Source organism: Ursus americanus, chromosome 1, assembly GCF_024610735.1.
Source record: "Ursus americanus isolate L20-20 chromosome 1, mUrsAme1.1.p, whole genome shotgun sequence".
NCBI lineage: Eukaryota > Metazoa > Chordata > Mammalia > Carnivora > Ursidae > Ursus > Ursus americanus.
In genome coordinates this window covers 48,258,237-48,283,885 of record NC_142127.1, presented here as the reverse complement: position 1 = coordinate 48,283,885, position 25,649 = coordinate 48,258,237, and the positions used below count along the sequence as shown (strand labels likewise).

At 43.9% G+C, this 25,649-nt stretch overlaps 1 protein-coding gene across 1 annotated transcript in view; it reads right to left on the bottom strand.

Annotated features, from left to right (window-relative positions):
* MYO3B (myosin IIIB) overlaps positions 1 to 25,334 on the bottom strand; it is a 428,494-nt gene extending 403,160 nt beyond the window's left edge. Inside the window, exons 1-2 of the mRNA XM_087861309.1 lie at positions 25,309 to 25,334; positions 25,113 to 25,158 (exon numbers count right to left, since the gene is read on the bottom strand). Coding sequence (XP_087717435.1) covers positions 25,113 to 25,158; positions 25,309 to 25,315 — 53 coding nt within the window. The 5' untranslated portion in view covers positions 25,316 to 25,334. The remainder of the gene's footprint in view (positions 1 to 25,112; positions 25,159 to 25,308) is intronic.
* Positions 25,335 to 25,649: the final 315 nt, after the last annotated feature.

The window sequence follows — 25,649 nt, the reverse complement described above, 5'->3', positions numbered from 1 at the left end:
GGGTTCACATTACCTCTCTGAGCCTTATCTGTAAAGTCAGGGTGACTACAGGGACTAACTAAGACTATAAATGTGAAACCACTATATGAGTAATGATATTAACATCCTTTATTCATTCAACAAACATTTTATCCTTATTCTGTTGTAGACATTGAAATAAAAAGAGAATAAAAAATGAGTAAGACTCTGTTGCCTTCCCTTAAGATAATGGGGAAAGGGACAGAAACATATTATCTTTATAAAATGTCCCCTTTAATTTTGTTACTTTTTAGTTGCAATATAATTTGCCTAGAGTGAAATGGTCAAATCTTATATGTACCATTCAATCTCATTTTGTCAAGTACATCTTAAGAGAAAACATTTCCACTACTCTAGAAAGTTTGCGCTCAATCCCTCGCTAATCCTCAACCCCTTCAGACATAACTGATTAGATTTCTATCACCATAGGTTAGTTTTGCCAGTTCCAAAATTTCACATAAATGGAATTATACATTATGTACTTTTTTGCGTTAGGTTTTTTTCATTCGGTGTATTTTTTTAAAAATATTGACCCAAGTTGTTGCACTTACCAATAGTTCTTTTGTTGTTTATATTTGTTTTTTCGTACTGAGTAGTATTCCTTTCCTGGCTATGTCACAACTTATCCATTCTCTTGTTGGTGGATGTGTGGCTTATTTCTAGTTTGGGGCTATTCTGAACAGAGCTGCTATGAACAGTCTTGTAAAAGCTTTCCTGTGGACATGTGTTTTCTTTCTTAAATACTTTGGAGTACTATTGATGGGCCATAGGATTTCTTTTCATTTTAAATTTAAAATGTATGCTCTTTTCTATACACTTGAAGTGCTTGATAATTGAACATAATTTTAAATGTTTTAAATTATTAATAACTATTTTAGACTTGTTAGAGCAACTTCGATGTATACATAACAAAATCAAGAATTTTTTTTGGCCACTGCAAGTAAAATTTCTTCTGCAAAGATAAAAAGAGGTGGCTAGAGTTGGGAGAGAATCTATAAAACAAAACAAAGCCATTTGGAGGAAGCCGAAATCATTCTGGAAAACACACATTGTGGGCCTACCAGAGCCAGCAGCTAAGGAACTGGCCGTTTGGAGGCCTTCTAGGGCTTCTCCGTTCACAATTACTCTCCATACTCCAAGACGGTGTTGATATTTTGTTTCTGTTTGATATTTACCTTGTCTGTCTCACTCCTATTATAACCCCATTGCCTCATACAGTGTTCAGCACCTGATAGGCTCTCGCAAAATTTCAGTGAATGGTAGGCTAAGCAAAAAAAGGAGCCAGAATGACACAGCACCCAACTCTTCTACCCTCTTTGATCCTGCCATCAAACAGTGATTACTGGGCGCCTGGGTGGCTCAGTGGGTTAAGCGTCTGCCTTCAGCTCTGGTCATGATCCCAGAGTTCTGGGATCAAGTCCCACATTGGGCTCCCTGCTCAGCAGAGTCTGCTTTCCTTCTCCCTCTGCTGCGCCCCCTACTTGTGCTCTTTCTTTCTCTGTCAAATAAATAAATAAAATCTTTTTATAAAAAATAGTGATTACCCTCCAACTCTCAAATCACATTCCTCAACCATCTGAGCAGGAGTGAAAAGATGAGACATCACTGTGGCTCTCTTCATGTCATCTCTGCCTCTGCTACTGTCCCACCCCACCCCCAGATTCCATCTGCTCTCCCTGGGAAAGCACGGACACCTGGTGGAGAATCACGGCAGCAATAAGCCCTTGTCTTTGAGGGGAGGGTGTTGCGCCCCTCGGATATAGGACTTTGCCCTAAACTCACCAATTCGATGATTGTAAAGTGGACAGACACAGCAGGGAAAGTGAGTGAGAGGAGCACCACTGTGCCAGCATCTGGAGACACAACAGTGAAAATGAGATAGAGACTCATTTGTTAAAGCCAAAAACTTTCACAGATTTTTCACTCCACTTCCTACCATGACAGACACTGTACTTTCACCATCTGATGTTGGAGAAACACATATGCTTAAGTTACTATGAATTTAGTAACACTTCTTTTTTTTTTTTTAAGATTTTATTTATTTATTTGACAGAGATAGAGACAGTCAGCGAGAGAGGGAACACAAGCAGGGGGAGTGGGGGAGGAAGAGGCAGGCTCACAGCGGAGGAGCCTGATGTGGGACTTGATCCCAGAACACTGGGATCACGCCCTGAGCCAAAGGCAGACGCTTAACTGCTGTGCCACCCAGGCGCCCCTAGTAACACTTCTAACTTCTAAATGAATTTCTGTTTTATTCTTCACAGGCACTGGAACATGCGCTGTGCCTGTTTTAAATAAACAACCCATTTTGGAGGGACGCACGGATTTGTTGTCCCTTTGTGATACTGCTGTGGCCTGTGGGTGGGGAGCGCAGGAGGAGAACACGGTTTGGTTTCTCCACTGCAAGAGAAAACTGGAGAAGTGGAACCAAGGAACTCTGAACCAGAGAAAGGGTAAATACAGAGCAGCATTCATAAGCCCAAGAGCATCTCTACGGGGTTTGGTTTTCCATATATGGGGCTCAAAACCAGGAAAGCCCTGCTTGCCAAGACATACACACACTCTGAATACTTGGAGGTTGATTCTATGTATACCAGGCACATAACAAAATCAAACAAGGATCATCTTTTAACTATTTTTTAATTTTAAATATCCTTATATATGGGTTACCTTAACCAGAAAGAGAAATCTATTATTTAGGAGAAGTTAGATACAGAAACAAAATGGTTCAGTTAGTGCATTTAAATAAGAACAGCCAAAGAGACCTTGGAGAGACCAAGGGAAGAAGAAACCTTTTTAGAGATTTTTTTTTTTTTACTCTTCCCACAGCCAGAATGAGAGGAGTCAAGAATACCATGAACGATCAAGTAGAACAAAGGCTTCACGAACCGTTGAACTAAGGAGGTGACCCCCTCCAGTAAGACTTGCCCCGGCAATAAGGCTGCACTTTATGAGGACATTTTAATGAGATAACGAGGGAAAAATCTGAAAATGAAGAAAAAGTGTTTAGGGATGGAGACAACATTTAGCCTTAGCAATTAAAAAGTAAGTCCATTTCATAACTCTTAGACTAGGTCACATCTTCTCCTTATAACTGTAGTTTTGTCTGTAGCTCAAAAAGTTTGTAAATCCTAGCCAGATTTCCCCTGCAGGAGGAACTTAGCGGCCCACAGGGGCTCAACTCTGCGTGCCTGTTGGAATCTCCACAGATCTTAAAACACAAGACCTGGCTCTTTGCTCAGCAATTCTTATTTAATGGTGCCAGAGCGGGCCAGGCACCTGTTCACAATGACTGATATTATTAATAACCACAATAGTGTCTCGATTATACTGAAACCGTTTCATTAAAGTAGTTCATTAAGACTTACAACGTGTTTACTATTATTTACTATGCAGTTAGCAGGCCAGATGCTTAGAGCCGGGAGCTACCACTACGTATGAACAGATTAGAGAAAAATGAGCAGCATTGTGCACTTTATACTATTAGCATAACCTGAAAGAGAGCAATAATTGGTAGCACATTAAAAATCCTGTAAAATGAAGTCTGTTGCTCCCATCCCAGATGCCAGGGAGGGGAGTGATTGCGGCGCAGATCCAGGGTGACTGGCATGCTTTGGTCAATGGTGCAGAATTAAGGGCCCACCCCTTTTCCAGCTCCAGCACTTGTGGGCCAGGAAAACACTGGGCTGGAAGTCAGGAGACCTGGGTTCTCCTCCTGGCCATCGGCCGAGTCATCTCAGGGAAGTCACTTGAATTCAAATTACGTACTGAGCCCCTTCAGGGAAAGGGATGGTGACTGGGCTGATTTTTTTTATTGGGTTAATTTTGAAGGACAAATAAAAGCTCAAAGTTTGCATAGGACATAAAAAGCATTCCAGACAAAAGGAATTCTAGCGGCAAAAGAGGGAAACATAAAATGGCATGACATGCTTGGGGAACCACAAGTACCTCAGCACGGCGGGAGCATTAATACCCAGGAGAAGCAGAGGCAGGAGTGTGGAGACATAGACAGACCGGGTCACAGGGTCTCCTGAGCCATGTGGCGAATACAGTCGCTGGTTACCATAAGGAGAGCAATAATAGAATCACGTGTGTGGTTTAGAAAGATCATTCTGGGGCGCCTGGGTAGCACAGCGGTTAAGCGTCTGCCTTCAGCTCAGGGCGTGATCCCAGCTTTATGGGATCGAGCCCCACATCAGGCTCCTCCGCCGGGAGCCTGCTTCTTCCTCTCCCACTCCCCCTGCTTGTGTTCCCTCTCTCGCTGGCTGTCTCTATTTCTGTCGAATGAATAAATAAAATCTTTAAAAAAAAAAAAAAAAGAAAGATCATTCAGGCATCAGAGAGAAAAGGGGAGGAGCAGGCTGGAAGTGGGAGAAAAGGGAGGAATCTCAACTGGTGGCAAGAATTCTAATTAAGAGGCTACTGTAGTCACTTTACCTCTCTGGCTGTCAGTGTCCTCGTGTATAAAAATGAGGGGTATATTAGTCACAATACTATCTATAAGTGACAGAAACATAACTTCAACCAGCTTTTTTCCCCTCTTTTTCTCATGGTTAGAACCATAGGTGACGAAGAAGATGCATGACTTGATACGTTATATTACAGTAAAAAACTACGGAATTATTTTGTGATCAGCAAGAAAATTTTACTGGTATTGGTGGTAAAGGTAAGAAGAGTGAAGAAATTAAGCTACTTTTTTATTTTTTATTTTATTTTTAAAAAATATTTTATTTATTTATTTGAGAGAGAGACTGAGTGAGTGAGTGAGAGAGGGCACAAGCCAGCGGGGAGAGGCAGAGGCAGAGGGAGAAGCAGACTGAGCAGGGATCCCCATCTGATGCAGGGCTCGATCCCAGGACCCTGGAATCATGACCCCAACTGAAGGCAGATGCTTAACCGACTGAGCCACCCAGGCGTCTCAAGCTACCTTTTTTTAAAAAAGTAGTTTCTTGGCTCACATTCCAGAAATATCCAGGGATAGATGGATTTCAGGCATCACTCAAAAGATCTGATCAGAGTTCTCTATCTTTCTAACAGGATTTCCCTACATGAAAACCAGCTGGCCACCATCAACCCAGGGCACCCCATCTATAGCCCTGTCAGTGGACTAATAGCTCCAAGAGCAAGGTCCCAGGGAGGCCTCTGGGCTGGCTTGGGTCATGCGTCCGGCCCTGAACCGATCACTATGAATCGAGAAATGGAGCTCTCTGATTGGCCAGGCCTCGGAAAATACCCACTCCTGCCAGATGGGGGCAGGGTCTGTCCCACTCAAGCCACGTGAAATGGGTTCCCCACAGGAAATGGGACTTAAGTTCCCAGATGAAAGGAGAAAGATACTGAATGGGCAAAAACAACAGAAGTCCACTAGAAGAAGTTGGACTAAACGGTCTTTAAGATTCCCATGCTATAAACCATGTTTTCACCATAAGCCCATTCTGTTTTCTCCATCAGGCCAGGTTCCCAGAAACCCAAGGCCCAGTCCAGGAGGGGAGTTTGGACACCTCTTACTGATGTCAGATAAAGTTAGGTCTTTTAAGAGAACACAGCACACGCACAGACATGTGCTAATGTGGAGTCATGAACAGACCCCATGACTTCTTTAGTTCTTGTACGGTTCATCTTTACACTAAAAGAAATGGGAGGAGGATAGATTCCAATAAAGCAAATTCCTTCTAAAAAAGCACTAGCTATAAGAAACTCCATTTAATTACTTTTATTATGGAACTGGAGAGAGTTGAAAAGAGAGCTGCAAAATTAAAGTGCTAGAGAATAAGTTCCTGAAAAACCTCAAGAATCTAGAATTTTTCAGTGTAAAGAAAAGATTAAGAAGACTAAATAAATGACTTTACCAGGGAGGTGACTTGGTCCTTATCTGCCATATTAAAGAGTTGTACCAGACACAGGAATAACTGTATTTATTTTCCCCCCTTCTCCCCCCTCTCTTCCTACTCTGCCTTTTGATAGAAAGAACTTGGGGTATCTTAAAATGATAGATAAAATCCTACTAGTGAAAGGCACTGGAAATTAAAATGGTTATGAGAGTGAGCTGAATATTGAAAGAAAAAGAGAAAGAGATTGAGAGAGAGAGACTATAGATTCAATGGATAGATTTGAAATTGCTGGTTCTTTCCAAAGGCAAGGAGAACTAAATGATGGTAATGTTTCTTGAGGTTTTCTATGTAATCTTAAAATTAAATTAGGTGATAATTTATATTCTTCTCACTTGACTTTGGGCCATTTTTTAAAAATGTCCCCTTCATGCATTAAAATATCCAAATGTAAATAATTCAGTCAAACGATATTCTATTTACACATCATGTGACACTTCAAGAAAACACTAAGGTACTATAACACTAACATCTTCTGTTTCAAAGTACCAAATAGGATAAATGCATTGCTAATTAAAGACTTCCAAATCTTAAAAATGAAACAAAGATCTCACTAAGAAACCAAGTAACACTTAATCTTGTTTTTAAATTTCATGTTACCATTTTTGTTTAAAGTGGTTCATGATGCAATCAAGAAATATTTACAGGACATCTATCACATGCAAGATATTTTCCCAGAAACAGTGGAGAACATAAAGAACAAAAGGTAGGGTCTCTACCTCTGCTAAACATAAAATTAAATCATGTAGACAAAACATAAGTATTGTGACAAGTTAAACAAAAATGCACAAGAATGGAATATAAGAAATATCACCTGGCAGGTCATAAGGAATTGCAAAATGAGTGCAATACATCCTAAGTCCCAGCAGGGCCCAGTGCTATGGGCTGGGGAGATTGCACAGAAAAGGGGAATCCTGGGGCGCCTGGGTGGCGCAGTCATTAAGCGTCTGCCTTTGGCTCAGGGCGTGATCCCAGAGTCCTGGGATCGAGCCCCACATCAGGCTCCTCTGCTGGGAGCCTGCTTCTTCCTCTCCCGCTCCCCCTGCTTGTGTTCCCTCTCTTGCTGGCTGTCTCTCTCTGTCAAATAAATAAATAAAATCTTTAAAAAAAAAAAAAAAGAAAAGAAAAGGGGAATCCTAAAGGAGACCGGATAAGTGGGTAAGAACACAGGAGAAGGAAGGGTAGGTGGTAAATCAGGTATGTGAGGCTCCGAGCTGGAAAGCACAAGGGACGTTTGATCAGGGAGAACCAGCAGAGGACTGCTCCGGGGGAACAGCAGGGTCAGCCTGGGTACATATTTTGGGATAACCCTGGCCTTGAATTCTTTAGCATTAAGAAGTTTCTTAAGAGAGAACTGTTGAAAAGGAAAAGCAAAGCTGGGGGCATCACAATGCCGGATTTCAAGCTGTATTACAAAGCTGTGATCACAAAGACAGCATGGTACTGGCACAAAAACAGACACATAGACCAATGGAACAGAATAAAGAACCCAGAAATGGACCCTCGGCTCTTTGGGCAACTAATCTTTGATAAAGCAGGAAAAAACATCCGGTGGAAAAAAGACAGTCTCTTCAATAAATGCTGCTGGGAAAATTGGACAGCTACATGCAAAAGAATGAAACTTGACCACTCTCTCACACCATACACAAAGATAAACTCCAAATGGATGAAAGACCTCGATGTGAGACAGGAATCCATCAAAATCCTAGAGGAGAACATAGGCAGCAACCTCTACGACATCAGCCAAAGCAACCTTTTTCATGACACATCTCCAAAGGCAAGAGAAACAAAAGATAAAATGAACTTGTGGGACTTCATCAAGATAAAAAGCTTCTGCACAGCCAAGGAAACAGTCAAAAAAACTAAGAGGCAGCCCACGGAATGGGAGAAGATATTTGCAAATGATGCTACAGATGAAAGACTGGTATCCAAGATCTACAAAGAACTTCTCAAACTCAATATGCGAGAAACAAATAAATCATAAAATGGGCAGAAGATATGAACAGACCCTTTTCCAATGATGACATACAAATGGCTAACAGACACATGAAAAAATGTTCAAAATCATTAGCCATCAGGGAAATTCAAATCAAAACCACACTAAGATACCACCTTACGCCAGTTAGAATGGCAAAAATTGACAAGGCAAGAAACAACAATTGTTGGAGAGGATGTGGAGAAAGGGGATCCCTCCTACATTGTTGGTGGGAATGCAAGTTGGTACAGCCACTCTGGAAAACAGTGTGGAGGTCCCTTAAAAAGTTAAAAATTGAGCTACCCTATGACCCAGCCATTGCACTACTGGGTATTTACCCCAAAGATACAGACGTAGTGAAGAGAAGGGCCATATGCACCCCAATGTTCATAGCAGCATTGTCCACAATAGCTAAATCGTGGAAGGAACCAAGATGCCCTTCAACAGATGACTGGATTAAGAAGTTGTGGTCCATATATACAATGGAATATTACTCAGCTATCAGAAAGAACGAATTCTCAACATTTGCTGCAACATGGACGTCACTGGAGGAGATAATGCTAAGTGAAATAAGTCAAGCAGAGAAAGACAATTATCATAGGATTTCTCTCATCTATGGAACATAAGAACTAGGAAGATCGGTAGCGGAAGAAAGGGATAAAGAAAGGGGGGGTAATCAGAAGGGGGAATGAAGCATGAGAGACTGTGGACTCTGAGAAACAAACTAAGGGCTTCAGAGGGGAGGGGGGTGGGGGAATGGGATAGACCGGTGATGGGTAGTAAGGAGGGCACGTATTGCATGGTGCATTGGGTGTTATACGCAACTAATGAATCATCGAACTTTACATCGGAAACCAGGGATGTACTGTATGGTGACTAACGTAATATAATAAAAAAACATTAAAAAAAAAAAGAAGAAGTTTCTTAAGAGAATTCCAAAATCAGCATTTGAGGACCATTTGTCCAGTCACTATTTATTTTTATATACTGCTTGTTATGTGGCAGATACAGTTCTAATTGCTTTATAAACACTGACTCCATTGACTGTCATGACAACCCTTCAAGGTAGATACTAGGAAGCCAGAGCACAGAGCAGTTATAGAAACCTGCCTCTGGCCACATAGCTAGTAAGGGGCAGAGGCAGTATTCACAGTCAGCAGTCCATCTCCAGGGTTTATGCTGCAAACCATGGTGCTATGCTTTGCAAGGAACAACCAGGAAAGAATGTACCTCCTGGAAGCAGACTGGGAACCCCAACCCTGGGGGCTGACCATGAGTCAGGGCAATGGTGGAAGGAGAGGAGGAGAAGGAACATGCTAGGAGTATAAAGAACTGGACAAAATGATGAGTGGTTGAATGTGGGGAAAGAGGTGGTGCTAAAAGTGATAAGAAAGGAAAAGTCAAAGAGAACTTGGAATTATTTATTTGTATTCTTCCTCTGGAGAGGAGGAAGTCTGGTTGGGGAAGATGAGTTCAAATGTAGATATGAAACATATGAGCTCCTTGAAGTCAAACAAACCTGAGTTTGAATTTAGCTGTGTGACTGTGGGCAAGTTACACAATCTTTAAGTCTCTCTTTCTTCATTTGAAATGGGAACAATGCCAGTAACTGAGATGATATAAATCAGGGGGTAGCATAGTATCTGACAAAGAGAAAGCCATCCATTTGATGCCCCCAGGCCACTAGAAGTGTGGAACCCAGCCTTGGGGATGAGTTCATGGCTGGAGAATGCGGATATAGGGATGGAAGAAAGGAAGAGCTTAAAATAGACAATGACCAGCAATGTGACTGCCACTGTTGTGGGCTCTTCTAATGCTTTATTATATGTAATTCTCACAACAACTGAATGACGCCATTTACAGATGGGGAAACTGTGACCTACAAAGGCTGAGTAGGGGGCAGCTTTTCCAGCATGGGTCTACCTAACTCCAAAGCCCTCAATCCCCACAGCTTGTGGTCTCTCCAACTGGAGCTATTAGAGAGACCAGATCATCAAGCCAGAAATACCAGAGAGGGAAAGAGGGATGAGGATTGAACATGGGGAACCGAGACAAGGAGGAGCCATGAGAATGTCTGCCCTTTCCCAGTGTCTTGTAGTCATGGCTGCCATCTGCAAACTGTAGGTATAAGCCAGCAAGCAGTGTTGTTCAAATGTCCAAAAACCAAAAGAGGAAAAGACCCTGGGCAGCAGTGGCCTCGTCCACACAGTCTACCTGGGGAATAATAGAAGAAAATCTGTCTATTGGTTTCTACCCCTAGTTCCTGGCACAGAACTCCTAAAACATTGTAATTTCCTAAATTATCAAAACACTAGAAGCTTTCTTTGTCCTAATATTTGGTCTTTGACCTTGGTTCCTGACACAGAGCTCCTAAATCCCTTGAAATTTCCTGGGTGATATAGAAGTGTCTTTCTTCTAATGAGGCAACTCTTGGTGGGCTCCTGCTGGCTTCGGGGTGGAGGCTGGTCACCAGAAAGACTAAGCCATGATTGGAAGCTTGGAACTCTCAGCCCCTCCCCCTAAACTCCCAGGAAAGGGAAAGGGGCTGGAGACTGAGTTGATGACTGATCGTGCCTGTATGATGAAGCCTACTTCCGGGTTGGTGAATGCATCTACATGCCAGGAGGGTGGGGCACCCGGATCCCACAGGGAGGGACAGAAGCAACTGCATTTGGGACCCTTCTGGACCTTACCCTATGTATCTCTTCATTTGGCTGTTCATCTTGTATCCTTTATCATATCCTTTATACATAATAAATCAATAAGTATAAGTAAGTGCTTCCCTGAGTTCTGTGAACCATTCTAGCAAATGGTCTAATCCAAGGAGGAGGTCATGGGAACCTCAAATTTGTAGCCAAGGTGGACAGAAATTAGGGTAACCTGGGGGCTTACTACTTACAATTGGTGTCTGAAGTGTGTGTGTGTGGTGGGTGGAGAACCTTGTAGAACTGAGCCCTTAACCTGTTGGGTCATCTCTAACTCCAGGCAGATAGTGACAAAATTGCTTGGTGGGGAAAATCCACACAGCCGGTGTCAGGGGTGCTGTGGATGTGGTAAGTAGTGACAGTAAAGGAGAAACAGGGAGTTTTCCAAGTCGCTACCCCACATGCGGGCTCTCCAATCAACTCCACATGGGGACTTGTCCCAGGTCTGGTACCCAGGAAAAGCCCGGTGCTGTGCCACAGAAACCAGGTTGGGGCCTGCTTTCTCTTCTTCTTGCCCATCCTATTTCCAAGGCTGAGCGTCCTCTCTTTACCTCTAGAGACTTGACTGAACACAGCCTGCTCTGCATCTGAAATCCTCTCAGAGACATGCTCCCATTCTGTTCCCTTAAATACTGACATGAGCCCAGAATTGAACTGGAATTTTCCATGGCCTTTTCTTTTCCAGGGTGTTCTAACCCACTGGCCATTGGCCTTTTCCTGGAAAGAAGCCACCACTTCTGCCCCAGGGTTTCCCTTACCCTCTTAAGCCCAGTAGGCCCTACGCTCATATTCCCTGCCTGTCTTGCAGGCTATTAACCCCTTTCCAGAAACTATTTCTGGCAGAGGGGTGAGTGGGGATCCCAGCCATGGACAGCCAGAGCTGTCAGTAGTGATAAAGGCTACCAGGAGACTGAGGAACAGGAAACAACCACTTGACTTAGCCAGTGAAGGCTCCTGGTGGCTTTCAAAGATGCTGAACAACAGAGGCAGAAGCCACATTGCAGGGGTGAAGAACAGAGGAGCTGTAAACCACTTTTCCCCAAACACGCATCAAGGACTGGAAGGGAAAAACAAGATGATGGAGAAAGGGGGCCACATGATCCACTGAGAGTTTTTCTCAAGATAGGAAACAACCTAGGGTTATCTTCAAGCATCCGATAAAGAAATAGAATATGGAACCAAAGTCTAAAAGTAATAAAATTCACCTCTTGTTGAATGAAATTTTCATATCTATTTGTCATCAAAAATTAACTTCACCTTCCAAAAGCTTGCATGAGTGAGTAAAGTATATATAAATATAGGTATTTTTTTCCACTTGGATTTTGAAAAAGATAGCCATAAAAGCTAATATATGCAAATCTTTTAAAAATTATAAGCCTTGTAATACTCTCTGACCCCTTTGGATTAAATTCGACTGGCATAAAAACAAGTAATTGAAGTATTAAGAACCAATTAGCAGCGATGTGGCTGATTGTTATTACACCTTTAATGAGCAGTATTGGTTTCAGTATCACAGTGCAATGGTTAGCGGCTGCAAATGAATTGATTGCCCAGCCACCAGCTGACATTTTGAGAACCTTGAGACATTATCACTTTTTCCTGCTACTAATTAAGATTTATATCTTCCACGGTATTAATATTGCAGAGGCTTTTGTGATGGAGGCAGGGTTTTTCCACTGCCTTTGTGTCCGTGGGTCTCATCAGTTACAGCCTACGTGCTGGGATCACAGACTGGTGAATTCCATCTCAGGGACGCGGTTCAAACTGGGTCCTCTGCTGATTCATTCAGTGAAGATTTATAAAATGATGACCATGTGCAAATCACTGTGCTAAATGCCAGAGCAAGAGAGGAGAGAGGACCACCGAGATGGATAGGACACTGGCCTCAATTTAGGCTGCTTGTCGTTTCCGGGGGAGACACATACGTTGCTCACTGTAACCCAGCAGGATGCAAATTAAAATAGGACAGAAGTAATGCAGATGGGGGCATAGATGAGGGAGCAATTCATTCTGATTCCCAACAAGTGACTTTTTTTTAATGCTACTATCCCCAGGATGCAAGGGTTCACCTGAGTCCATTCAACTGGGAAGGAGACTTTTCACGGATAATTCCACGACCAGTCCGAACATTCGCGGAAAAGGCTACTCATCCAAATGCAGCTGTGATTTGCCCTCTGAAGGCAGCCGGGCACTGGCACAGCCTGTGTCCCACTCTGTGGCTCTCCATTCACGGGTCGGAGGGGTACCTGCAACCTGACGGGCATACATTCTCCCCTCCCCCCACAGCACCTCAGTGCCTGCTGTTGCTTATTTGCTTCCCTAGGGACAGCTACAATTGAATAAACATGCCAAGAATCACTTCGGAAGCATTTTTAAATGCCCATCTTTAGGCTCCACTCTAAGAGATTTTAATTAAAATGAGAGCCTAGGTTATTCTGATGCTAGAAGGCCACATTTTGAGGAAAACGGCCTAACCCAGCCCTCTAGCTTTACAACTGAGGGAACCGGCACCAGCGAGGGAATTGTCCGAGGACCCACGTAGTGTTTAACAAGAGCAGGCACTTCTACCGCACTTGCCACGAGCAGGGATGCTCCCAGATGTTCCCTACATGCAGAAGTCATTCCTTTAATTCTCACAGCAACTCTACAAGGTAGAGACGGGCATCATCTTTTGTATATGTAGGTAAGGAAACTGAGGCACAGAGAGGTGAACTAAGTTGCCCAAGGCCACACAGTAAGAAAATAGCATGTCTAGCCTTTGAGTCCAGATAGCCGGACTGCAGAGCCCACCATAACCACTAGCCCACTGAGCAAGGGTGGGTCAGAACCCGGGTTCTCTGACTCCCAGGCCAGGGTGCTCTCTACCACACCACACTGCCTCCAAGGCTGTGATTCTTAAGTAAGGATTTGGGGGTTCTGTTGGCCACTGAAAGATCCTTTGGGTTTTCCTTTGAGAAGAGCTGCCTTCTATTGGAGACTTGCCCACACCACTTCTCCTCTGCAACATTCTACGCTTTTCTTTGCTGAGAGCATCTTGAGAACCAGGGACGCTCAACTTCAGAGCTACGGTGAGCATCCCTTTGACAGATTCTCTGAGCAACTAAACTGCAGCATTTCGTGAGCAATCCTTGTAGGACCAAGGAGGAAAATGATACCCCATACCCATTTTTGAGTGTGTGCCAAGTATTTGAACCCCTCAAATTATACTTCCGCCTTGGCCTCATTATTGAACTTTTCATTTTTTTCTACCTGAACTGACTGAGAGACCAAACTTCTCAAGGAAGAGTTTGGAAACGTCAAGAAGTTCCAGGTCATTAAGAAGAAAGTATGGGAAGTCTGGCTGACAGAAATCAGCTCAAAAGCAAAAGAGCCTGGCTACAGATTCAAGCGCACCCATCTGCACAAGAGAATAACCTTCATGAGACATTTCTCTTTATGATTCTGCTGTTTGGAATCTCTGGCAGGCTGTAACAATTAATTAAGCAAAGCTTTTCATTTCTGAGTCCCTTCATTATAGAAAAAAAAATTCTCCCAGGTCTCCTCAGCCAGCCCTTTCTTGCTACTTTGTTGCTTGGTGCTGCTAGTTAAAGGTCCGTGTTCAGCTGGTTCTACAACTCTGACTCAACCCTAAAGTACTTATGGACTTTCAGAAATCTCATTTCTAAGTCCCTGCTGTTTTCCTGGGTGAGGCTGGTTGCCAGCTCTAGTTTCCAGGAGGTGCCCAGGCTCGGCTGAACTGCCAGCTTCACGCCACATGGCCTTGTTCTTGGAGCCTCTGTCCTTGCTCAGCAAACTGCTTCTCCACCAGCCTAATGTTGTCGTCATCGTGCTGTTCCTGCACAATGTCGTCACAGAAAGACAGCCAGTGTGCAGTCCTGTGCTAGTGCCACGTGATATAAGGAGCAGGGCTCACTTTTGCTGCCTGTGTCCACGCCAACTGCCAGGCTCTGGATTGGTGGAACTAACGAGCACAATTCTGGAAGTGGTGCTTCCTGGAACTTGACAGTTGGACCACACCAGGACAAGGAAAACAATGTTGTAATGTTGTCTGGGATCTAAGCAGCCTTCGTTGGTTTTGCCACATTCAAGGCTTTTTATCAGGTGAAGTTCTCCACAGTTCCTAGCTTGCTGCAAATTTTTAATCACAAGTCAATGTTGAATTGTGTTTTCAAATGCTTTTTCTGTAATAGTTGATATGATCATGTGCTTTTTCTTCTTTTGACCATTGATAGGGTAGATTCCATTGATTTGCATTCAAACATTGAACCAGCCTTGCATTCCCAGGACAGATCGCACTTGGTTGTGGTATAGTATTCTGTTTGTTTGTTTGTTTGTTTGTTTGTTTGTTTGTTTAAATATGGCTGGATTTGATGTGATAGTATTTTGGAGATTTTCGTGTCTATGAGGATATTCATCTAGAGTATTTTCTTGTACTGCCTTAATCTAGTTTTGATATCAGGGTAGTAGTGCCTCATAAAAAGAGTTGAGAAGTGTTTCTCTTGTATTTTCTGAGAGATTGTGTAATATTTATTTCTTCTTTGACATATTTGGTGGACTTAGTGAAATCATCAGGTATATGGAAGATTTTGGCTATGGACTCAATTACTTTTGGTAGTTATAAGACTATTCATATTACCTATTTTATCTTGGGTTAGTTTTGCTGGGTTTTGTTTGTTTCTTTTTTAATTGGTCCATTTCATCTAAGATGATAAATTTATGTGCATAAGAAACTGAAGCCTCAGTCCCACAGCCCCAAAGAAATGAATTCTGCCAAAACACCTGATGACACACAGCCCCACCTGCAGCCTGGTGAGACCCCGAGGTAGAGGACACAGCTCAGGCACATCCAGACTTCTGCCCTACAGGAACTGTGAGATTACAAATGTGTAATGTTGTTAGCCACTAAATTTGTATTGTTACACAGCACAGAAAGCTAATAAAATCTTTCCCCACCCTTTACCTGTATGACTATATTTGAAGTGAGTTTCTTGTAGAAAGAATACAGTTGGTGTGTTTAGACACAATTATTGATAAGGTTGGATACGGGTCTCCTGCTTTATTGTTTTCTGTCTGTTGGTTGGTGGTTTCTCTGCTGTTCTTGTGCCTGGATGTGTGTTGATTCATTTTGATAATCTCTGCCTGGGATTACTACTAGCTGGGGTTAGTCTCCTTTACTGTGCCTTCTTGTGGATAATTTGAACATCTTTTAGTATTCCATTTAAATCTGATTATGTATCTTCTCACTGTATATCTGTGTGTAGTTTTTTTTTTCCAGTGGCTGCTGAAGTGGTTACAGCTTCACCAGCATTCCACTTGAAACACAAGTGGGCTGTGAAGCATTCAGCATGAATTCGCGTCATGAAATGGAAACAATGCGGTGGGATGCATGGGGATGAACCACACGGATGTAATAAAACAGAGCCTGTGGCCCATCCTTTCCACTCAAGCCAGAACGCCAGTGTCAAAATGCTCAAAAATAACTTTTCTTTTACACTACCAGACTGGCCAATATTGAATTCTTCTTAGACCATTTATGTCAAGTAATTAGATGGGTGTTTTGTTCTTTGGCCAGATATAATCTGGAAATTGGGTTGGTTTTTTTTTTTTTTTTTTTTTTTTAATGTCCACTTTCCCTTCCTCTGTAGACCCTGCCTAGAGGTGGTGCTTGTGGGGCCTGGGGCAATGTTTTAAAAAGCGATCACCATTCTCAGCTGGGAGCCCCAGCCAAAGCACCCTTCATCGGTGGTCAGTCCTCACTGTGTCTAGCAGCCCGTACATACCTGCCACTGGAAGTCAACTCTGTGAGAAAGGGTCAGGCTAAGACAGCAGTTCAGACCCTTAGTCTGGTGGGTACACTGGGGCAGGGCCCAAAGCAGATACCAGCCCGTTTCCCATCATGTGAAGCTGCACCAGCAGACCTCTCTGTTCATACCCCTTCCCCGAGCGAGGTGGGGCGGTGGCCATGATTTCCAGCCTCTCTCCCCTCCCTGCAGTAATCATGTTCAGCACTGCACCAAGGATCTCTCTGTCCCTACACCCTCAACACTGTCCTCACTGCTCGAGATGCCAGGATCTCTTGAGATTCCACAGAGCAGCCTCACATGGTCACCAAAGCAGCAGCAGGTAGTGAAAGGGGACGAGCAGAGCAGTGCCATCTGTGCAGCCAGAGAGAGAAAACTACTCAGAGGCCCCCCTCGGCCAGACCTGGGCCGCCCCTGGACAGTGCCATCTGCATTACTTCAAGGGCCTGTGATGAAGGTGGTCTTGATAAAGTCCTCTTAGACATACTTTAAAGATGCCAGGGGGAAGGCACGGGCACACTCTCACTATCCTGAGAACCCCTGATGATGGTGACCCTAGATGCTTAAGGAGGCTGTGATCCAATTGCTCTTATATTGTTTCTTCCTCATTCCTTTCCCATCGACTTACACTTAGGTGACAAGATGAATGAGTTAATTCCTTAAGTTAAATAAATAATGTTTCATTCTTTTCCCTCTAGGTTTATAAAGTCAAAGAGAACACGTGTACGGTTGTGGCATACCATCTACAGAATTCAAGGGACACAAATAATTCCTTTGTACTGAGAAGAATAAACCATGTTGCCAAATGGGGAAGCACATGATAGATAGTCCTGTCTATTGGTAAATGGGCAGACACACACATGGACCGGAGCCTGCCTCCCTCCCTCCCTCCCTTCCTTCTTTCCTTCCATAAGTATTTACCAAATATTCATCTCATTCCAGGCACTATGTTAGGCACTGGGATATTTACAGTCTAAGAGTCATTCTGTAAGAGTTAAAGAACACTAGCGTCCATCCAAAGCCGTTCTTTCTTTCACAGTAATGTGATTGCAGCTGGGCGTGCGGTGGGATTAATTTTCCAGCCTCTGCTGCACTTACACGTGCTCATGTGTCTACATTATCTCCAGTGGGAAGATGACAGGTAACGTGCCATTTATGACCAAAGCTTTTTAGAAGTAGATATGTTTCCTCCATGCTCTTTCTTCTTTTATCCATTAGGGGCCGTCCAAAATGAGAGGGCGGCAAGGCCCCAAGAGGGAAAGGAAGCAGCTTCACGCTCTTGAATCTGCATGTGAAGGAGAGAGACTCTTCGACCAGGAATACCTGCCTTAACTGTTACGTACTTTCCCATTATGTTTGTGCTATTACACATCTTGGGGTTTGGGGTGGGGTGGGGTGTTAGCAGTTAGGCTACCCTCACTGACACAGAAATTGCTATCTTGAAGTGGGGAGCTGCTGTATGAAACATGTGTACGTGAAATTGGTTTAGTGGTTCGGTACAAGATAGCAAATAAAGAGAGCAGACGGAAAGGTGGAGATTCCTCTTGTCCTGTGGCCAAAATATTTAATAAAACTATCTTCTATGTTAACTTAGAAGGTTAACCCAATATCTATCAGGCCTATAGTTCTAGGGAAGGGGCTAGTAAACTCCGACTTAGGGGCTAAATTTGACCTGTTGTCTGTTTTTATAAATAACGTTTTATTAGAATATAGTCACCCTCATTCCTTTACACATGGTCTATGGTCTATGCTTTTGCACTATAAGGGAAGTACTGAGTAGTTGTGAGAGAATCACGTGACCCCCACATGCTAAAATATTTACTATCTAGCCCTTTAGGAAGGAGTTTGTCAACCCCATGGTGATGACGCAGCTAGACAGTGGAAGGTGCTTGGGTTCCTGGGTCACTGTGTGAGGAGAGCCGCCCCCTGACCAGGGCTCGTACTATTAAAGGGAAATGAACTTCTACTGCTTTTGAGCCATTAGATGGCTTGGGAATTTATTTGTTTCAGGAGCTTAGCTTCCCCTACCTGTGACAGATTGATGGCAAAAATGGCTCCAAATCCTCTCTCCTCCCTGGATCTCTTTCTTATAGAACTCACAGTGCCTTCCCGTTCTGGGTGGGGCTTTCTGTCCCAACCCTTCACTCTGGTTCAGCCACCACGAGACCTACTGTGGTCAATAGGATGTTAACAAATATAACACAAACAAATGTTTGAAAAAGGGCTTCCACATTTTCACTTTCTCCCTCGTGTTCCCCTGACATTGCCGTTGAGAGCAAGCACAGGCTCGCCTGCTGCAGGGTGAGGTGCGGGGACCAGAGCTGAGCTGGCACAGGTGTCTCAGCAAGTCCCCCGGACACGTGACAGAGCCCAACCGAGATGGGCAGAGCCACCCATCCAACTTACAAACTCCTAAGCAAAAATACCGTGATTGCTGGAGGTCACTGAGATTTTTGTGGTTGCTTGTAACACAACGCTTCACTGGGGTAATAAATACCTGTCTACCTACTAATACACACATAAGTGTGTCATTCATCCTTATTTATAAGCTGAAAAGCCTTTACAAAACCTTATGAGGCAGCTACCAGTTTCCACTTTACATATAAAGAAAAAGCCTCAAAAAGATAAAATGACCTGTCCAAGTGGCCCCAACTGAAAAATGCCAGAGCTGTGGCTTTAGCTCCGATCTCACACTCCAAATACAACGGGTTTTTTGCCACAAAATCAAAGCTGCCTGTCCAACATCTTCTTCAACTATCACAAGCTCTAACGGACCCAGGAGCCAGGAGGGCACATGAACGGCAAAGGGACAGCTCATGTTGTCACCGTGCTCAGGGAAGGGCAGAGACTGACGGAAGTGGAAAGCGTGTGGTCCATCTGAAGGGACTGCCACAATTCAACTCGGGCCAACTGTTGCCACACAGAAACGGGGTCCAGGTGGCCCCAAGGCTTTGGTTTTACAAGAGAAGCCAGAAACCCAAAATGTTATGTAAATTGTTCTATTTTTAAATGTTAGGTCTATTTTTAAAAATACAGCATCGGCCAAATAAAATGCGTATCTGGCCCAGAAGCTGTCAGCTTCTGGCTGCGGCCTTATATTTGCACAACACTCCAGAGTTTAACAAGTCGTTTCACATCTGTTCTGTCATTTCTCCCTTATAAAGCTGCTACAATGACAGGAAAAACAGATACTCTTATTGACACTTGTATAGATGTAGAAACCGAGGCTTAGAGAAAGCGTGTAACTGGCCCAAGTTCACATGACAATTAATATCAGTCAAGACTAGCATCCCCAGGGGCACCTGGGTGGCTCAGTCATTAAGCGTCTGCTTTCGGCTCAGGTCATGATCCCGCGTTCTGGGATCAAGCCCTGCATTGGGCTCCCTGCCCAGGGGGAAGCCTGCTTCTTCCTCTCCCACTCCCCCTGCTTGTGTTCCCTCTCTCGCTGCCTCTCTCTCTCTGTCAAATAAATAAATAAAATCTAGAAAGAAAGAAAGAAAGAAAGAAAGAAAGAAAGAAAGAAAGAAAGAAAGAAAGAAAGAAAGGCGAGCATCCCCAGGCCTTCAGCTTCCTGTACCATCCTATTCCTTTTTCATATCAAGTGCACACGAGTGTTCAGGACGTTCTCGTGTCCACAGCACAGGGGACAAGTGTTCCTGAAGGTTCCACCATTTCAGGGAGCCACAGTCTCACCAGGTCAGCCAAGCTCTGTGCTGTGGGCAGATCTTCATTTAAATTAGGAAACTGATTATAGTCACTCCCCCACATGGTTTACTTTCTCTGATTATTTCCTCTTTTTCTCTGTAAAGGAACCATATCTACTTATTTATAAAACTCTGCCTGCCCATCAAATGGCCTCAGGCTATAAAAACAGAGAAAATCATAATTAAAGTATTAATAGAGTTTTAAAGGCTAGCAGAAATAATGATAAAAACATGGGCCTCAAATGTATAAATTAAGCACAAAATTACATTCAGAAATAATTTCCTCCCAGTATCCAATCAAGGTGGCTCAGCAGAGTGCAAAGACAATATAACATGCAGCAAAGCATCTAAAAAATAAATGGCCCTCATCAAAATAAGCATGTAATTTCTGCACAGGAAGCAGCACTGTTCTTACTTACTCACTTACTCTTTAACCATTTTCACAAATTTATATTTGAATAAGGAGAGACAGGGAGAGTGTAGGAGGCAGGGAAGATGAATAGATGTTTTTTCACAGTTCCCAGCCAGCCAGTAGTGGCCACAAAGGCTTTAGAAGGTCGGGGCCTTCCTAAATTCATTTGTCTCCCTTCTCAGGGCTCTGGTTTTTCAAATGGGCTGCAAGGCTGAAGAGAGGTTTACAGTAAGCACAGCGGGACGGCAGCAGGGACACACAAGGACACCCATCCATGCCAAGCAGGGATCCATCTTCAGGAGAAAGACCATTCACAAGCAGTCCTATTTCTATGAGCTCGTAGACACATCAGCTTCTAGACTGACAGCAAACCACAGATTGCCCGCATATAAGGAAACACAGCTGAGTTCACGCTGAGCATAAAATGGGCTTGAGAAATCCCCTTGTCGACATTTCAGGCTTCTTTCTTATTATTTTGACATTAAAAATATATTCACTTTGGACTCACTGTGAAAAAAAAAAAACTCAAGTTCTTTATATAGGACCAAAATAAATAAAAAATGACTTGCTCACAAAATTGTTTTCATCCTGCCAAATAAGCAAAGTGACCACTTGATAAGCAAGAATTGCCCACTAGTCCTTAGACACTTATCACCAATACAAGCCCTGTGGGTTATTACTGATTGCTTCTTTTTTTCTTTTCTAAGCAACTCAGCAAAAAATATTCTGAAAACATCAGAATGACAGAGCTGAGTTCTGAGAAGACAGGATAACTAGGTATGTGGTCTGAGGGAAAAAGACTATGGATGTGGATTCTCTACCATTAAAATCCCAGAGTGTTCTGCTTTAAAATTGGAGTTTCTGGGGCGCCTGGGTGGCACAGCGGTTAAAGCGTCTGCCTTCGGCTCAGGGCGTGATCCCGGTGTTACAGGATCGAGCCCCACATCAGGCTCCTCCGCTATGAGCCTGTTTCTTCCTCTCCCACTCCCCCTGCTTGTGTTCCCTCTCTCGCTGGCTGTCTCCATCTCTGTCAAATAAATAAATAAAATCTTTAAAAATAAATAAATAAATAAAAATAAAAAAATAAAATTGGAGTTTCTGGAAAGATCCCTTTGGCAGAGCTTTGACACCCCATCAAAGTGGTAGCCAGGGTGAGTCTCCCATAGGAAGCAGGTTAATATTTCCTAACTGGCTGAACTTCTGTAGTTTTTAGACCAGATACGTGCAGACATTTGCTTCCAGGGAGTTTGGAAGCCACCTGCAAGGGCACTTTGCTGAGCCAGGCAGACACCTCAAGTCCCGGCTGGCTGAACACCCAGGTTATGTGGAATGGGGAGACTGTAAGGTCAGATTCCTCCCTCTACAAGCAGCTTTGGCACCAGTTAAATCCATTATTTCCCCTTGAAAGGAACAGGCTTGTCAAATGTGGAGAGGATGGAGCTTCCCCCGCACCCCACAATTGTTATTATAGATATTTTTAGCATGTGACCAAATACTGGTATTTAGGATTCCAACAAAGGGCTCTCTCGGCTAAAAAATATATGCCAGATTTACTTTTCCACAGAGACAACCACTTCTGGACCCCATCTCTAATATTCTCTCTAATAAAAGACTACTAGGGCTTAATCTGTGAGTCTTATTAGATCCTTCCTAAGTTATATGCAATTAGAGCATTTTAGTTTCAATTCATTGTCCTTTTAATGTCAAGTGGACTGAGTCTTTGGCAGCACTATTCGAACACTGAACAGTTAGTAGTCTCCTCCAAAATCACCTTCTTTTCACCATAGATCCTTCTTTAATTATTCACTGCACGAACACGTGTGGAAGCCCACGCTGTGAAGCCGCTATTCCAGGCCCGGGGAGGTGACAGTGAGCACAGTGCTGTCTCTGCCCCAAAGAGACATTACAGCTGAGTGGGGGAGAATCTTGTGCAACCTGCTTTTTCACATCCCAGGGCAAGTGGCCTTCTACCGTCATCATAGGTGACACTGTTACGCAGTATCCTACTTCTTGGTTTATCAAAAATTTCTGATGAAAAAAGATATGCAGACTCACTGAAAGAAACTGAGAAGTATAGACATGTATGAAGGAAAAAGTAAAATCTTATGTAATCCTCTCACTCAGAGATAACTGTTAAAATACAGGGGGTATATATTTCTAGAACTTTTTCAGTGTGTGTGTGTGTGTGTGTGTGTGTGTGTGTGTGTGTGTGTGTGTGTGTCTGCAATTATATACACTATTTTGTAAAGTTTGCCAAAAAGAGAGAGTGAGAAAGAGTGGCTGAAGCAGAGAAACAGAGGCAGAGTAAGGGAGACAGGGAGAGAGATGGCAAGTTGGCATTTTCCCTGAAATCAATTTAGATCTCCTTCGGCACCAGGATCCACCAGTCTCAGGGTCCTGGGCCAGCCAATTAATGAGCCAAAAGCCTCTATCCTATTTGTCTTTCCAAGCACACTGTATCTATAAACTAACCCAGTCCTACAGTAAACTGCCCACAAGCCCAAGGCCACTAGAAATTTACACTGTGCCTATTAATAGTAAAAAGCACCACTTCTTCCTGACCAGTTTAAAAAAACATTTATTTTAAAACATTTTTTAAAGGAATTATGAGTTTAGCAGTATATAGAGAATTGGGGAAATATTAATAATTTCTATCATGAACTTTTGACTACCCATTTTTTTTGCCTTTCTTTATGCTTATATTTCAATATCTGATTAACTTGTCACATCACCTCCTGTTTTGACATTAAAAGGATTTATTTGGTAAAAAGGAAAAAAAAAGTGCCTAGTCACAAACCAGTCAAAGATACTGGCTGAGCCCAAGGTCATCACTGAAGAAAAGCAGATTGATGGCATTCAAATGGACTAGAGTAAATGTTTTTTGGTTAAAAATACACCCAAGCCATGTGTCAGAGCCAAGAGACCAAAATACATCATCCTTTCAGGCAAAAAATCCTCACGATACAAAAAATACCTTATGCTAACTAAATTCATTTCTCACTCGTTAGTGAGGGTTTTGATGTCACATGGTGAATGACTGTTTACCTTCTGGTTAGAAAAGGAGAACAAAGTCTCTGACAACCCCGATTGAGGGGTCCCCCACCTGCCTGGATATCCTCCCGGAAAACATTCTTCATGCTTCCAACCCAGGGCTCGATGACACCAGGAGTTATTCCAAAAGCAGAAGTAGCCACCCCTGAGGGTCTGGGGATGGGCTGGGGTAGTGGGGACGAGAAAACGAAGCATTCAGTTCTTCTGGGGGAGAAGGAGCCTCTGCTTGGAAAGGGCCACTGCCAGCAAACTGCACGAGCGTTCCCGGCGAGGGCCAGCCGTGCCCCCGTCTCTCACAGAGCCCGTTGCCTCAGAAGAAAATGTGCTCACCCAATTCATTTTTGCCTCATCACAAGAAGGGAGATGGGTCCAATGACCAACTTTTCTGTTAAACATTACTGAAGGGGAACACACTGAGCTCTTGAGTCATACAGCAGACTCTGCAGTCACTTAAAAATCGTAATAAAACCCTCAAAAAAGGCTGTGTCTGTCAGTGGTCTCTGCGAGCATTAAAACATTGCCCTGGGAGGGCAGGTGATTTTCTACGAATGCTTCCTAATGACTGGCCCTCCAGTCTCCCTGTCTCCTCGTGTCTGCAGACAGGCTGCCAGAAGGGTGCTCCCACCCTGGCTTCGAGGCCTGCCAAAGAGCCCCTATCAATTTAGGGGCAGGGATTGAGGAGGGAAGAGATGCGATCTTGTCATCTCACCCTCCTCTCCCCGTCACACCACGTGGTCTTCCATCAGCCGCTGCCCCTCTGCCCTGCAGACGCCAGCCTTGGGAGATGGGGAAGAAGCGAGGGTGCTCAGCCTCTCTCGGGCAGAGAAGGGGACAAGGCCTCCTTACCGGTGCTTGCAACCCTGAAGCCCTCCCAAAATGTGGCGAGACTGATTGCAAGCTAAAATTTGGGGACTATAGAGGGAAAAAAACAGGTCGATTATTTCTTCTAAGCCCTAAGAAAGAGCAAGAAGGTCTGAGCAATTCAGCAGCCTGCCTGCTTCCAACATTCCCACTCAACAGGGATAAGTCTGTGGCCTCTTGCACTGCCACTCAGGGCTCCTCTGCAAAGGGAGGGTTTCACACAGCCTGAGGAAGGAAGGCTGGAAAGCAGGACCCCCCACAGGGAGAGCAGGGACACACAGGGCACAGCAAACATTGTTTCATCAAAGAACCTAATCAGAAGCAAGGCAAAACTTTCCTATTTACTATAACAAACATTGTTGCGCTAAAATTCACGGCTGTTGCTCAACATATTTCCGACAAGAACATGGTAAACAAACATATATGCGGAGGGGTGCCCCGTGAGTAGTTTTCAATCGCATCTTAAATCAAATTTCCTTAAACTTCGCTAATTTTACTTCTCCTCACGCTGCAGCTGACATAATCATGATCACATGAAGAGCAGATCTGGCTAAATGATCTTTGAAAAGGGAACTTCTTCAGGATGAAAACAAAAGCACACGCCGGAAAGATCAAGCCCAACTTGGGCCCATCGACCAGACCTACAGTCCAGTTGTCCAAGTGGAGAAGGCCTGGCTTTGAGGATTCTTTCTCTTACCCTGTTGTGTCTCCTTCGGGGCTTGCACGGCTCACCTCCGACGCCGCTGCAATGAACGAGCAGAAAAAACAGAATGGTGACAGCCACCCGACACCCGCGGCCCGCATCTGCACCAGCCCGCGGTGGCCACCGGGGACACCGGCCCGGCACTGCCTGGCCCTCACTCAGCTCCCCGCCAGAGGAGAAAGGGCCTTACCTGCCATTGTTCACCTCACCACAGGGGACACTAACCCTGAGGGAGTCCGGCTCCCGAGATAAAGGACCAGGAGGGATGAATAATTAATAATTCACTGGAATTTGAAGCGGATGGTAAGTGTGAGGCCAGGATGAATAAAAGAAAGAAACACTAAATGAAAAAGCCTAAGGAAGCTCAGACAGAGGATGTTCATGTCGAACTGCTGGCAACTGGAGCCTCCCTTCCCAAACACAAGTTTCGGACTGAGAGAAATCAAGCCTTGGTTTCCAAAAAAACTCCAAGGGGAGACTTGCTGTTAAAGGAAAATGCCCTCTTTGGAGCCAGTCACCCTGGTTTCTGCA